Source organism: Chroicocephalus ridibundus, chromosome 3 (assembly GCF_963924245.1).
Source record: "Chroicocephalus ridibundus chromosome 3, bChrRid1.1, whole genome shotgun sequence".
Lineage (NCBI taxonomy): Eukaryota > Metazoa > Chordata > Aves > Charadriiformes > Laridae > Chroicocephalus > Chroicocephalus ridibundus.
In genome coordinates this window covers 99,315,072-99,329,714 of record NC_086286.1, presented here as the reverse complement: position 1 = coordinate 99,329,714, position 14,643 = coordinate 99,315,072, and the positions used below count along the sequence as shown (strand labels likewise).

At 39.2% G+C, this 14,643-nt stretch overlaps 1 protein-coding gene across 1 annotated transcript in view; it reads right to left on the bottom strand.

Moving 5' to 3' along the window:
- Positions 1-14,643, bottom strand: part of EYS (eyes shut homolog) — an 884,174-nt gene that overhangs the window by 540,094 nt on the left and 329,437 nt on the right. The window contains exon 22 of the mRNA XM_063330257.1: positions 4,721-4,842. Coding sequence (XP_063186327.1) covers positions 4,721-4,842 — 122 coding nt within the window. The remainder of the gene's footprint in view (positions 1-4,720; positions 4,843-14,643) is intronic.

Below are 14,643 nucleotides of genomic sequence, written 5' to 3'. Positions count from 1 at the left end.
TTCACTTCAAGTTTCCCTGTAAACTGGTAAGAGCAAAGGAGACACAAGGGCTTTAATCAGGGTTTGATGTTATTAGGGCAAAACCTCAGAAGTATCAGGAGAGATGATACAATAGCATAGAGGAGAAATAGGGAATTCAGCTGACAATAGATGCATCTGTCTATAAATGTTCAGAGACATAATTTGAGAGATCATGCTATCATGAGAATTAGAGTGAGGTTCACATGGTACTGGAAATGTATGCATGAAAATACTCTAAATTCATTTCTTTGCTGTGCCATGTGCCAAACTGAAAAGTGAGAAGGTAGAAAAAGAAATTTCTTAGTTTATCAGCTGAACAAAAATTAATTGGAATGAAACAGGAATTATGTAGCAATGATCCATGTTTAACAATTTAAACTTAACTATCAATTCAGTATCTTTATTCTGATTTTTTAAAATAAAAATATACAACTGAGGCTTTTTTTTTTTCCGTCAGCATGTGATTTATTTTTCTGTGATGGAAAGAAAAGCACTCGGTTCTGGCATACTTGTTGATTCTTCAGTTTTGGCAGCAAGTTTTCACATCAAGGTTCAAAAATGAATAGCACCAGACAAATAAAAGAACTTAAAAAATAGAATTTCAATTAGTAGTTATGGTTTGTATTATTCTCATTATTACAGACTTCTAACTTGGTACAAAAATATTTCCTTTTGCATTATATTATTTTCTGGTTTTTTTTCTATACACAAATTTTTTTTATGCTGTTGCACAATAAATTATTTAGTTTTTCAAGAACTGATGTTTTCAAATGGATTTGCAAATACTTAAGAGAAGCTAAACTAACGAGTATTATCGAAGGCATAAAAAGAAAGCTATGTTATGTATCCTTTACATTAAGTTAGAAGGGATATCAAGCATCAGTAGTGGTGTGGCCGACTTCAAAAAAGGCAGAAAATTCTGAGTATCGTTGCCAGCAGCTGAACTTACACCAGGAAAACAAACGGTGCCAGAACATGGCCACAGGCAAGGAAACTGCACTGTCTATCGCTACTGCATTCTCAAAGCACTTCCTGGCCTGACTTTGGTCCAGACCAACTAATGCTTGTCCAAAACAATGCCTAGACACAGCTCAAGAATGCCAATAATCTTTCCTATTAAGCAGTTAGAATCCAGTTATCCTGTTTTAAAGACTACGTTTAATTTTAAAGGTATGGCTGGATGTCCTCATGATCAGATACTAGTCACTGCCACTGCTTAGGTGCCACGAGATGACCACTTTGTCTTGCTGCTATAGTTTTTCAGAGAAAGTGTTAAAAAAGCAAACAGAAACCAGCAATTATTTTATTAATTGTGAAAAAAAGCAGAATGTCTTTTAACATCTGTGAGTATAAACTAGGACAAATCTAATGATTGAAATAAAATTGCTTTACGTTGGTCTAAACTCCTCATTCACGGAGCGGCCCATCCATCAAATCCATGTCTCTCCAATTTAAGGACAAGGATATTGCGCAGGACAGAGCCAAATGCTTTCCACAAGACCAGGCAGATGACATCAGTTGCTCTTCCTTTATCCACCAAAGCTGTAATGCTGTCACAGAAGGCCACCAATTTCTCAGGCACGATTTGCCCTTATTAAAGCCATGCTGGCTGTCACCAATCACCTCCTTATTTCCCACGTGCCTTAGCAGAGTTTCCAGGAGGATCTGCTCCATGATCTTGCTGGGCACAGACGTGAGACTGATGGGCCTGTAGTTGCCCAGGTCTTCCTTTTTACCCTTTTTAATAATGGTGGTTATGTATCCCATTTTTCAGTCAGTGGGAACTTCACCAGAATGCCACAACTTCTCAAATACCATGGATAACGGCTTGGCATCTTCATCCATCTAAGGAGCCTGAAGGTGCACAAGTCCCATTTTCCCAGTCCATGCATTTGTCTTCTGTGACTGTTTCCTTCTGCAGAGTGCCCACATTTTCCCTAGTCTTCCTTTTAACACCAACATATCTATGCAAGCTTTTCTTGTTGCCTTTGACATCCCTGGCCAGATTTAATTCTGCCAGGGCTTTAGCTTTCTTAACCTAATCCCTGGTTGCCTGACAATTCCTCTGCATTGCTCTCAGGCTACGTGTCCTTGCTTCCACCTCTCTGTAGGCTTCCTTTTTGAGTCTGAGTTTCTCCAGTAGCTCCTTGTTCATCCATGCATCCTCCTCCCAAAAAAGCTCCTGGCATTTTTTTTCTTGGGATACACCGCTCCTGAGCTTGGAGGAGGTGATCAGGTGATCCTTGAATACTAAATGGATTTCTTGGGTCCTTCTTCCCTCCAGGGCTTTATTCCACAGTACTCTAATAAGCAGATCCCTGAAAACATCAGTCTGCTCTCCCGAACTCCAGAGTAGTGAGCTTGTTGTGCACGCTCCTCACCGCCCTAAGGATCTTGATATCCACCATCATGGTCACTCACATTCCCTACCAGTCCCTCCTTGTTGGTGAGAACAAGGCATGGCACCTCTCCTCACTGGCTCCTCTATCACTTGGATAAGGAAGTTATCATGGACACATTCCAGGAACATCCTGGATTGCTTATGCTCTACTGTGTTATCCCTCCAACAGGTATCGGGATGGTTGAAGTTCCCCATGTGAGGCTGCTCCTACCTGTCTATAGAGGGCCTTATCCACTCAGTCTTCTTGGTCAGATGGCCCATAGCAAACCCCCACTCTAACATCACCTGTCCTTGCCCTCCCCTTAATCCTGACCCATAAGCTCTTGGTTGACTCCTCATCCACCCCAAGACAGAACTCCATGCACTCCAGCTGGTCACTGACACAGAGGGCAACACACCCTCCTCGTCTCCCCTGACTGTCCTTCCTGCAGAGCCTGTATCCTTCCTTTCCAACGCTCCAGTCATAGGATCCATCCCACATGTCTCATGATGCCAGTAAGATCGTAGCCCTGCAGGTGTGTGCACGTCTCTAACTCCTCATGTTTATCCCCATGCCATGTGTGTTTGCATGGAGACATTTAAGTTGGGCCCCAATGAAACTGACTTACTGGCTGGAATGCCTGGTATTTGTTTGTGCTGCACTCCAGGTACCCTCCTGACGATCCTGCTCCAGGGTCTGGGCATTGGCATCATACTGGCAGGAGTCGGATGAATTGAGGTTCCCCCTCCCCCAGCAACTCTAGTTTAAAGCCCTCTTCACCAGCTCGGCAAGCCTCTGACTGAAGATACTCTTCCCGTTCTCTGACAGATGGACCCCATGAGGCCCCAGCAGACCAGGCTTCTTGAATCAAGTCCTGTGGCCTAAGTAGCCAAACCACTGTCTGTGGCACAGGGAGCAAATTGGATTGCCTTACTCAGCTCCAACGCCTCTCCTGATGCAATGGGTCTTTCCTCTTCACTCTGCAGAACTGTGAAGCGGTTCTGCAAGGGCACCTCAGGCTTCAGGGGAAGTCTCTTCCTCCTGGCGCTCCTCTCCATCACTTCCATTCTTCCATGTTACTTCCCCGCCTCCCTTCTGTGTCTGCCGGTGGAGGCGGGGGGGTTGGCTGCCTGGCTGTGGGCTGCAGGTCCACGGCAGACTGCACTTGGAACCAGTGATCTATCTCCTTCACAGCCTCCCTGATGTTATGCAGCCTCCTCACTGCCTCCTGCAGCTCAGCCACCTGCTGCAGGAGGTTCTTGACCTGGGCACACATTTTGCAAACAGGTCTGCCACCTATTCTTGCCCCAGGAGAAAGGTCTAGGCACTTCCTGCAGTTTGAGGTCTGCACTGCAGCCTCTCCATTCAGCAGCTTCGTCCAGGTGGAGCCATCAGCTACTGCCGGGGTGGATGGTGCAGACCCCTAGGCCAGAGCTGCAGCCTTTGGTCTCAGAAAAGTGCCCACCATTCTGCCTTGAGGGTCAGGTAAGATGAGTGTCCTTGACCTGTGCAGATGGTCACAGAGCAGTGCCCGGTGCTAGACCAGTGGAATGCTCCTCTGTTGAAGAGCCATCCTCCTCATGCACCCCTCCTGCTTGAACTCAGTATAGTAGAATATCAAATATATAAGATATCAGTATCTATTAAGAGTTTACACTCAGATACAGAAGGACTGTTCTAATATTGACATCACAATACAAGTAAACCCTGGCTACAAATAACAGAAGCTAATTTCTAAATTGTTTACAGAGTTCTTATCTTCATAATACTGAACAAAAATAGTTTCTAAATCATGAATGTATGCATGAAATAAAGATTGGGGTTTGAGTTAAAAAATAATACGGTTAATGTCAAATCCTCATTTCTCTCAATTTCTCCCAGCGTGGCTGTAAATTTTAGTTAAGTTACTATTTTGTTGTCATTTTAAGCCACAAGGTGGCAGCAATGATATTATCTCTTCATCTAAGATTGTACAACTCTGTCCACTCCTACTACTTTTTCTCTTAAAGCAACTCCTGTGTTTACAGGGAGTATATGACAGAAAGAGGTCCTGTTTTTTCTTTGACAAAATACAGTTCCAGATCAGTTTACTTTGTAAGTGTTTTCAATTAATGCATTTTTTTACTTTTTCATCTACAATTAATGTCTGCTGACTTCAAATGAATGTGCAGTGAAGCAGTGTATCCATGACACAAGTTGTTTGCTCATCTTTGTGTAATAACATTCCATTCCCCAAGCGGAGAAATAAAAGAATAACTGGATGCGTAAGTCTGTCATTCCTGGAACATAATCATAAAGTGAGAAGACGCAACGCTTACCGATAGCTGTTGAAAAGATCCACGCAGGTTCCATTGTTTTTACAAGGCTCTGAATTACATTCATTTGATTCGTATTCACAAAATGTTCCTTCCCATCCAGGCAAGCAAACACATTGATATCTCTGTAATGTGTTAAGTAAAATAAATAATCTGTTACTTTTTGTATTTTTAATAAAATTATAACAGGCATTATTACTGCTTGTGCATTTTTTGTCTTCTAACAGGTGTTTCACCATTTCAAAACTTGAATATTTTATAAATGTATCGGCAGTTTGACCTACTAATGATGGGGGAAAAAAGGATATGAGGTAGGTATGCAACACTACTTATTAGCTACCTTTTTATATAATTAACTTGTGTACACAAAATCCTTTACTGTCTCTTCCTCCCTCCTCCAAGTTTTCCTAATAAAAGATACTACCTCTTCTGTAAATTTAATTTGTTTAGATATTATACTGACTTGTCTAAAACACATGTATTTACAATCACCTGAGTTGTACTGCTCAGTATGCAATCCAAACAACAGAACTCAATATAAAATAATTTATTATGGAAATTCTCAGAATTATATCTAACTTGTTTAACACATTTAATACGATATCATGCCTAAGTATCTTAATTAAGCAGTACTAGACAACTCATGACATGAAAAATGCTGTCTCCTATACAGTACTAAACAACTCACAACACGAAAAATACTATCTCCTATACAGTGTACTAGACAGAATACAGCGTGTATTAGGTAGTAATCCAGAGAACATAAATATAAATCTTCTAGCTCTATGGTGATAGCACTAAATATACTAATGATCAGGTGTTGCGAGCGCTAAATTTCTGACTGATTAAACTGAATAAAACTTCAGCAGTGTGTATATCCACTTCAAAATGACATATATTATAGGACATTTTTCATCACGCTGCAAAGCTATTATACCAAATTTTAACCACACTCCGGTATTATCTCCAGCTTCAAAATTATCTGGTATCTGCATGCAATGGAGTGTTTGACATAAGTCTCACAGAACTGAAAAGTATAAAACATCTTTTTCCTGCCTATGTTCTGTTTCGTGGTTTAGCCCCAGACGGCAATAAAGAACCAAGTGGCCCTTCGCTCACTCCCCCTGCCCTGTGGCCAGATGGGAGGAGAACAGGAAGAAAAAGGCAAAACTCGTGGGTGGGTTGAGATAAAGGCGGGTTAACAGAACAGCAAAGAAAAGGGAAAACAACAATAACACTGATAAAGGAACATACAAAACACAATTAATGTACAACAGCTCACCGACTGCAACCCGGAGAAACCCCAACCCAATCCCAAGCAGCGATTCCTGCCCACCCCGCCCAGGGCAGCTCCCCTGCTATATACCGAGCAGGATGCCACAGGTACTGAACACCCCTTTGGCTAGTTTAGGTCAGCCCTCTGGGCTGTGTCCCGTCCCAGCTCCTTGTGAAAATTAACCCTATCCCCACCGGAACCAGGACATCCTACCACAAAATAAAAATTTTTAAAAAAATAAATAAAATGAGAGAAAGGTGAACATCTGCTGAATTGATTATTAATTAGAGAGAAGCAGCAATGCAAATGCTTCCATTCAGCAGAAGTTTTAATTGTTTTCTTTTTGAACATGCTTGCTTCTAACAAGGCTGCTTTCTACCAAAAGTTAGGAAACACTTTAATGGTAAGTGTGACTAATGTGAATTATTACATTACTTGCTAAACATTGCAACAGCCTTCCGGGTAGATTTTAAAGCCTATTAAAATCCATGTAAATTGGAAGCCATTAACAGCAAAAAAAGCCGAGTTTTTTGAAAGCTGAGTGCGTAAATAAATTGCCATAGCATCATGATCAAATGTGTAACATAGCAACATTGCAGCATCTACAGGTGTTTACAGTCTGCAAATCACATTGTTGCTTTTAGCTGCTTTGTTACTGAATCCACACTTTGGAAACAGAGCAATTGTGTTTCAAAGAGATATGGGCTATGAACTTTTACATTAACGCTAAAGGGAAATCATTTAATTTCCAAGTACAGTTTAAAAACATAAGTTAAGCGTCAGAACTCTGAAGGAAATGCATACTGGGCAACTGTCCCAGACCTTCTATGATGATACTCTTACCCTCTCCTGACAAACTAAAAGCTTAGAGTATTTTATTGGAACAAAGTTAACAAAACAAAAAAAAAAAAGGAAGTTAATGGTTTGAAGTCAAGCTCAGTATGATTGTCCTGACGTGTCATATAGTGTGGAACAGCTCCACTGTTTCCAGTACTTAAATTATTAACATGTATATTCTACTATAGTTGGTCAAGTCAAGTTTTGCGCCAGCCAATGTGTACACAGTGTATGTGCGATTTGTATTTTTCCCAACTGCATTCTATTTGTTTTGTGCTCATGCTGACCACTGCAGTTCCTATGCTTGCTTGGGACACACCCATAATTTCTGTAACATGGATTTTCCTGAACCCACTGATATATATTTCAAAACCCAGAAAATAAAATTGAAGGGTACCTTTCTGAGTTAAGACAGGGCATTTTGACAAATATGAAACGTCAGTAACTTATTTACAGAGCAAAATAAGAGAACAGAAAAATAATTGCCTTAAAGCAGACTGGACACTCAAGATGACCTCAGTATATACAGATCCGTTAACTAGGTATCATACTCAAAAAAAGAATGTAACATTTTGTCCTCTGTGTTTTACACAGGCAAGGCTATTTCATGTAACTAAATACAACTTGCAACCTGTAGACTCCATCTGTCAGAGGGGAAAAAAAAAAAGCTTAATTGACAGTTTACTGTTACTGCTCTGTACTCCTGAACTCAGGCACAAGAACTGCAAAACATTATCCATGAAGAGAGAAGAAAATTGGCAGCATGAGTTCAAGAAGTGGGAAATATTTGAAGTGACAGTAAATCAAAGGTTAATACAGGAGACAATAAAATTTTGTTAAAATATTTTTGTATTTTTAAAATAAAAATACTGGGAGACGAACTTGGTAAATCATTTTCTGGGAGTTGTGCCAAGGAAAGAAGAAAGAAAATACACTGAGACAAATTACATTACCAGCCCACATGTTAACACTTTCTATTACATCATAGCTGCACCCAAATTAGTTATTAAATATTTTAATAAATTGGAAAGTTTTTTTCTGAGATTTCCTCAGTTCCCTGCATATTTATCAGTGCCTTGAAAACAAGTGTTTGACTGGGAGGGAAAAAAGAAAGATGCTACAAACACACAAGGCAAAAATAGGGACTACTAGTCCATACCCACAAGTAACTATTAGACACCTCTTAAAAGGTGTACTATTGTCAGGTTAGGTTTTCACAAAAAACAGGAATGTGAGATAACGACTTACTGCCAAAAAACTCTTCCAGAAATGGATTACAAAATTAGAAGTAAAAGGAGGCTGCCAACAGTTTTGTTTAGAAAGCATCAGTGTTTTTCCTAATCTCACTAAAACGTCTATCAATCAGCTACTGAAATTCTATGCTTTGCAGATTTCTCACTACAGGAGGATTGTCACATCAAGCACAGAACACTACTCACATACGTGTATATCATGCATTGATGCACTATATGTAAACTAAAAAAATCATATATTATTTCATCTCTGTGTAGATTTACAGTAACAACAGGTACCATGTTACAATAAATTATATGTAAGTATATGTTGGTAAAAAAGGTATTGATAGACACAAGACTCCACAGAGAAGGACCCGGCGCTCCCGGAGGACACCACGTTGAACACGGGCCAGCAATGCGCCCTTGCAGCAAAGAAAGATAATGGTATCCTGGGTTGCATTAGGAGGAGCGTTGTCAGCAGGTGGAAGGGGGTCTCTACTCAGCACTGGTGAGGCCACATCTGGAGTGCTGTGTCAGTTCTGGGCTACCCAGCACAAGGGAGATACCGAGCTACTGGAGAGAGTCCAGCGAAAGGCCACTAACATTATTAAGAGACTGGCACATCTCTCATATGAGGAAAGGCTGAAACAGTTGGGACTATCAGTGTGGGCATAGTATACTCCCAACGACATAAAATGACAGGAAGCTGCATAGTCCAATTATGCGGTGAATCAAGCAAGACTGGAGGAACAGGATTTGATACCTATTTATGTATTTCTTCCCCTTTATTTACTATATTATGTACTACTATACATTGTAGACAGGTTAAAATACATGGTACCTTTGAGTTCCTCCAAATCATCTCTTCCTTGTCCTCTAAAGAACACACCAAATGCATAACTAACACCTTAGTTATTGCTTGTACATAGCTCTCCCTTGTACAATATATACCGCAGTATTTATAAGAGTGAGTTTTATCAGCAACACACAGGGTCAAAAACTGTAATTTTTTTAATCTCCTGCATACAGACCCAGAATCATATATGCACACTAGCATGTCTTTATCCAATCAACAGTGTGCATAGTAAGAAAGTGTTACATAAGAGTATTTGCATATTTTCCCTTCTCCAACACTGTAGATGAAGAATTTATCATTTCCTTAAGCCCTAGTCAATGTTACTTTACTGGAAAATGGCAGCTGAACATCTGGTAAATAGAATATACAATGAAAAAGGTTCATCACACACAACAAGACTCTGAATTATGAACATGGTAAATCTTCAAGCCTGTACTTTACATGTGTAGGCTGAGCAGAATTTTTCCCATACAGATATATATTCCAGGTACTTCTTCCATGTCTAGAGCAAAATTTGAATGGAAGCAATTTCACTTTTAAAGATCCTATGGAGTTGGGGCGTTTTGGTTTTTTTGGTTTTTTGGGGTTTTTTTTTGTTTTTTTTGGGGGGGGGGGGGGGGGATGTTACTGGTTTTAATTTTTTAGTAAACAGAAAGGAAAAAAATATACCTTGCCTGGAAACAGAAACACATGAATGGAAATGTATACCATGTGTTTTGAGTTCTTCTGCCAGACTACGTTTCCTGTGGTGCAACCCTTTTTTCATTAAGGCCAAACAGGATGAGCATATCATAAGACTACTTATCATTGGCACACAATGGCAGACATACTCCAGCAAGAAACCCTAGGTTTGCCTTTGAGACTTTTTCTCTCCTGAAAAATTATGGTCTTTTTGCCTCTACATAAAACTTTTCATCCCAAAATTCTATTCTGGCAGGGCTTTTTCCTGCTGAAAACCTTCATGCAACATAATTTTGTTAGTCCTAACAGCAGTTAATTTCACCTTGTGAAATAAATGTGAACATAAAAACGTAAGCATCTGTGAAATCATATTTGCAATTGCTCTAAACCATATTGAGTTCCTAACATTATTTACGCAGCCTTTTTTGTTAATCTAAGGTCTTTTCTAAGTTGCTACTCTAATGCTTCACTTTTAAGCTGTTATTGATTTAACCATTTACATATAACCATACATAGTCACTAACAACACTAGTTCATTCCCATTTTTTATTATGACATTGTTTTCATTATGGAAGTCTGCATTTATATCCTGTACTTTTACTAAAGAAAATCAAACTAAAACAAGATCTACACAGCGAAGTCCTAGCACCTACACTACCTTTCAGTCTTTCGGTAATGAATTATTTACCTGTTCTTCAGAGTATGTTGGAACAGTGAATGTATTAATAGCGTTGCTCCACAAGTGAAAGAAAACTGACTTCTGAGGCATGAAGAAAATCTGCAACTGGCCCTGTTTTTCCTAGTCTGAAAGACATAGATGGCTTGCTCTTATATTAGTTAATAACTGTAACAGAGTCAGATTGCCTAACTCACAGCAAAGAAAAACTTATTGGGGCCTAGTGCCATGAGGTTTGCAACATGATCACTAATACATTAATTGGATGAACAATTATGATAAGCAACATGAAAGACTAAGATAAAAAAATACGAAACAGGGATTCGGAAGTGTAGAAAAATTACAGTAAAAATTCTGATTTCTAAACAGCACTCCAACAACTGAAGGGTTCTGATAAAACCACTATTTAAAAATCACCAAAATCAGTTACTGAATTTTATTATTAGAATCATTAGCTGTCATATTCATATGTATTACTTTATTTAAAAAAAGGGGTTTTTTTCTATTTTACTCTTTGTAAGTTACAAAGCCTATGTGATTTTTGTGCTAAGCACTGCAAAATGTGAAATACCGGGATAAACATCTCAAGTACTAGACATCTACAGAACTTGAGATAGCATCATGGATTTTCAAAAGCTTATCTACTTTTTATTTTTATTCATATATCCTTCCCTAAACAGTTTGACATGTTAAAACTGCTGAGCAGTATATTTATTTGTCCTTCCAAAACTACTCATATTCTAACAACCCTAACTCATTATAAATTATATATTATCTGATATCAAGGATAAAACAGAATTTCCTTTATTTAAATTTTAAGCAAGTCTTACAGGAGAAGCAAAGAACATTTTTAATTTGCTTATCTCTCCAACCTCTTAAATAATGAATTAGTTAAATTAGCAAGAAGGAACATATTTAAAACAGCTAGTAGAGGCAAAGTTTGATGAGCTGTAACGAGCTTTGCCTTACATTGTAGTATTTCTATATCTAACCAAAAAATGCATTTAATAAATATATGCAAAGCATGATTTTTAACTTCTTTCAACAGCAAGCATACCATTAGTAAAGGCAAGTTTGCATTTTCATTCATTGTGGGCCCCAGTTTAAAATATGGCTGGCTTCTAGACATGCTGCATATTTACAACTCTAACTGCACTGTACTGTAATTTGTGACCACGAGGAAAATGATCTTAAATGGGAATAGTAGCTATTTGCACTGCATGTCTTTATACACTACCATTTCATAAAATGGTAGCTTTGCTAATAAATTTATAATCATCACTGCTTTTAATATTGATCATTTTAAAGTGACACACTTTACAATACTTTGCTGAAAATTTACTGCTCTTAAAATTAAATCACTAAAGACTAATGCTAGCAAAAGACTTCCCTTCAAATTATTTTAGATTTCATATACCCATTGCAAACTAATGCTGGCCTGTGCCTTCAGAGTTCAATCAAATCTTTCTATCACTGCTTAGATATGACAGTTCTCATAGACCAAAGGAAATCTTGTTGGGATTAGTCTTCTCTGTGGAGATTTGTCTGTAACATGCTGAGGCATACAAACATGCAACATGGCTTTTATTCATATTGACACAGGTTTTCTATTTGAGAATGACCAATATTAAACATTGTGTTAGGTTTGCAAAAAAAGGAAAAACAATAACAAATCAATGCCTCTGTGAACTTGTATTTTTCTAGTTATTTTAAAATGTTATTCTATGCAGCCCTACAAGAAATATGAACATTACAAAACCATAAGTATTTAAGAACAATCATTAAAATAAAGAGCTGTGACAGTCAAAGTCTTTAAAAATTGTTGCTGCGAATTGGGAAAGATTCTTCTTAGGAAAGCTTAAGGATTTCTGGAAAAAAAGTTGGTTTTTTTTTTTACTGCTTTTAGGAATGTTTTAAGCATGAGCCTAATCTAACCAGACTAGAAGTCATTTTATGATAACAAACCAAAGTCAATTTGAGATCTCCTACAGATTAATAATTGGCGATAGATTGTTTTTTGTCTGCATTTCTTGACCTGTGCTATTTATTCTATCTTACCCTTCTTTCCTTCCTCTCCTAGATAGCTTACTAGGAAACGTGGCAAAATCACCTTCAACATGACAGCTACTGAACAACTCAGGAAAACTAATGAGAAACAGCAACCTTAAGTTATTTGTGCAAAATAAACCAAATAACTAATCCAGCTAGTGACAGACATTTGAGTATCAGCCTTTGATCAGTGTATCTGGTTTGACGTTTAGCTCCATTGTTCAATGGATAGTGAAAGGTCATAAACACGTTTCTGTTAAGCGGCAGTACTGACAGGAACTTGACCCAACTAAAAGCTTGTCCGGAGCTTTCAGTTTGCCCCTAGATCTCCAGTAATAGGAGAGCTATGGGAGTTCACTGTGATATTCCAACAGAATAGTCTAGGTACTGACAGACAGAAATAGCATTTTGCGTCTGAATTTCAAACCTGCTGGTAGTTTTTTTTAACAAAGTAAGAAAAAGCAGTGCAACAACTACTGTTTTCCATAAAACAAAGCTACCTGGTTCCTTAACACAATAACCTACTCAAATTTAGATTTTAAGCATACAACCATTATCACATCAGTACACTTCAAATACCACAAAGGGACGTTTTTGCCCGCCTCAGGCTCAAAAGTAGGGGAAAGTTAAAGAAACGGGCTGTTCAGAAAATACTTCAACCCAAATATTCTTAGAAGCACCCAGACATTCACAGAATTATTTGATGTCAAGTTTGCTCTTTTGAACTTTCACTCATCCCTACTTTAAATTTATGCAGCATTTCGGTATAATAAATCACATTACAAATTAATGTGCTGCTTTTATCACAACTAATACAAAGAGGTGAGTTTTTCAAAGCACCAAAAGTAGGTACTTGTGCCCTTCTCTAAGCACAGCTGGCATAAAAAAAAAACAGCTAGACAGCTAATAGATAAGAATCAAGGAAGATGACTTTATAATAAACAAATTTTATTCAATCTAGTCCATTTAATATATAGACTTGAGGACATTTTATTCAATCTAATCCAATACTACTACAGACTAGAATAATAGTTTCAAAATCATACACACAAACTGTGAAAGAATGTGATATCATTCTCTGAACTAAAAATACTGCAAGGATCAGCCCTAGTGATAGACATAAAATGGCTGACAGAACCTCTGGATTGGGCAAAGGAAACTGGATTAATGCAGCAACTACGAGCCTATGAAGAACAAAATATGAGAATGGGAAAAGGCGGGAGAGGAGGTGGGTGGGAAGCATGACCTGACCTAACAACATAAAGACAAACATCAGGAAGCAAAGCATTAGAAAAAAAGACACAAAACCCCAGACTTTTTCTGACAAAACGAGACCTGATCAACCTCAATTAACCATAACTTTCTTCATTGATATTAGATTCCTCTGACATTAAGTTATCCCATCGTCTCTGAAACTAGAAGCATGCTGACTGGGTGGTCATATGGTGGCTCGGCATTTCAGTACCTCACAGCAATCCAGAAGAGCTCTTTGGTATCTTGTTTCCTTCCAAAGGACCGAGAAAATTTGCTTATCCAGTGTGGCGACCTGGCACAAGGTAAGCACTGCCTAAAACCTGCAAACCCTGAGGCAACTACCCTCCTAGGACCTGCTAGGGGCGACACTTGCCCACGGCCAGAGAACCAGGCAGGCGGGAGCACCCGCACAGCGGCAGCCAATCGCCAGGCGACGCGGGAATTTGAGCCAATCAGAACGGGCTATTCCCTCTCTGCTCCTGTAACTGACAGGAGCTGTGGTCGCGGAGGGAGAGAGCCGGCAGAGGCGCTGTGAGAGGGGCTGGAGCTCCTCAGGGTCCTAACAGAACCGAGGAAGGAACCGGCCAGTGTGGCTTAGTCCGATGCCCTGACTCGCCTCAGCTCCTTTGCTCCGTATCGCCTTCCTCAACCCCCAACGCCTCAGGGTAGGGACGTTATGTGAGGAACTCTTACCCTGACCCACCTGGCTTTTCTCTCAGGCTGCTGCAGGCAGGGAGGTGTGTCAGTCGCGAAGGTTAAATACATACCTGTGTCTAAAAGTGCTTTCACACCTGAGCCCAGTTAGTTAGTTTGGTCTCAAACAGTATTGTTTGGCTCAAAGTCTCTGAGTGGTGAGTGCTCCTGCCATCGGTGGTTCAAGCTGGTGTCTGGTAGAAGCCTTTACCTGATGTGCAGTGGTTACCTTACAGAATACATTTTCAAATAAAATAGGCGGTGGTGGTGTTAGGCTGCGAGCATGCAAGTGAAGGTGCAAAACTCAGAGCATAAACCAGTAGGAAATCATAGAGCTGTACCAACACAGAGAGAAACAAACGTGTTGGA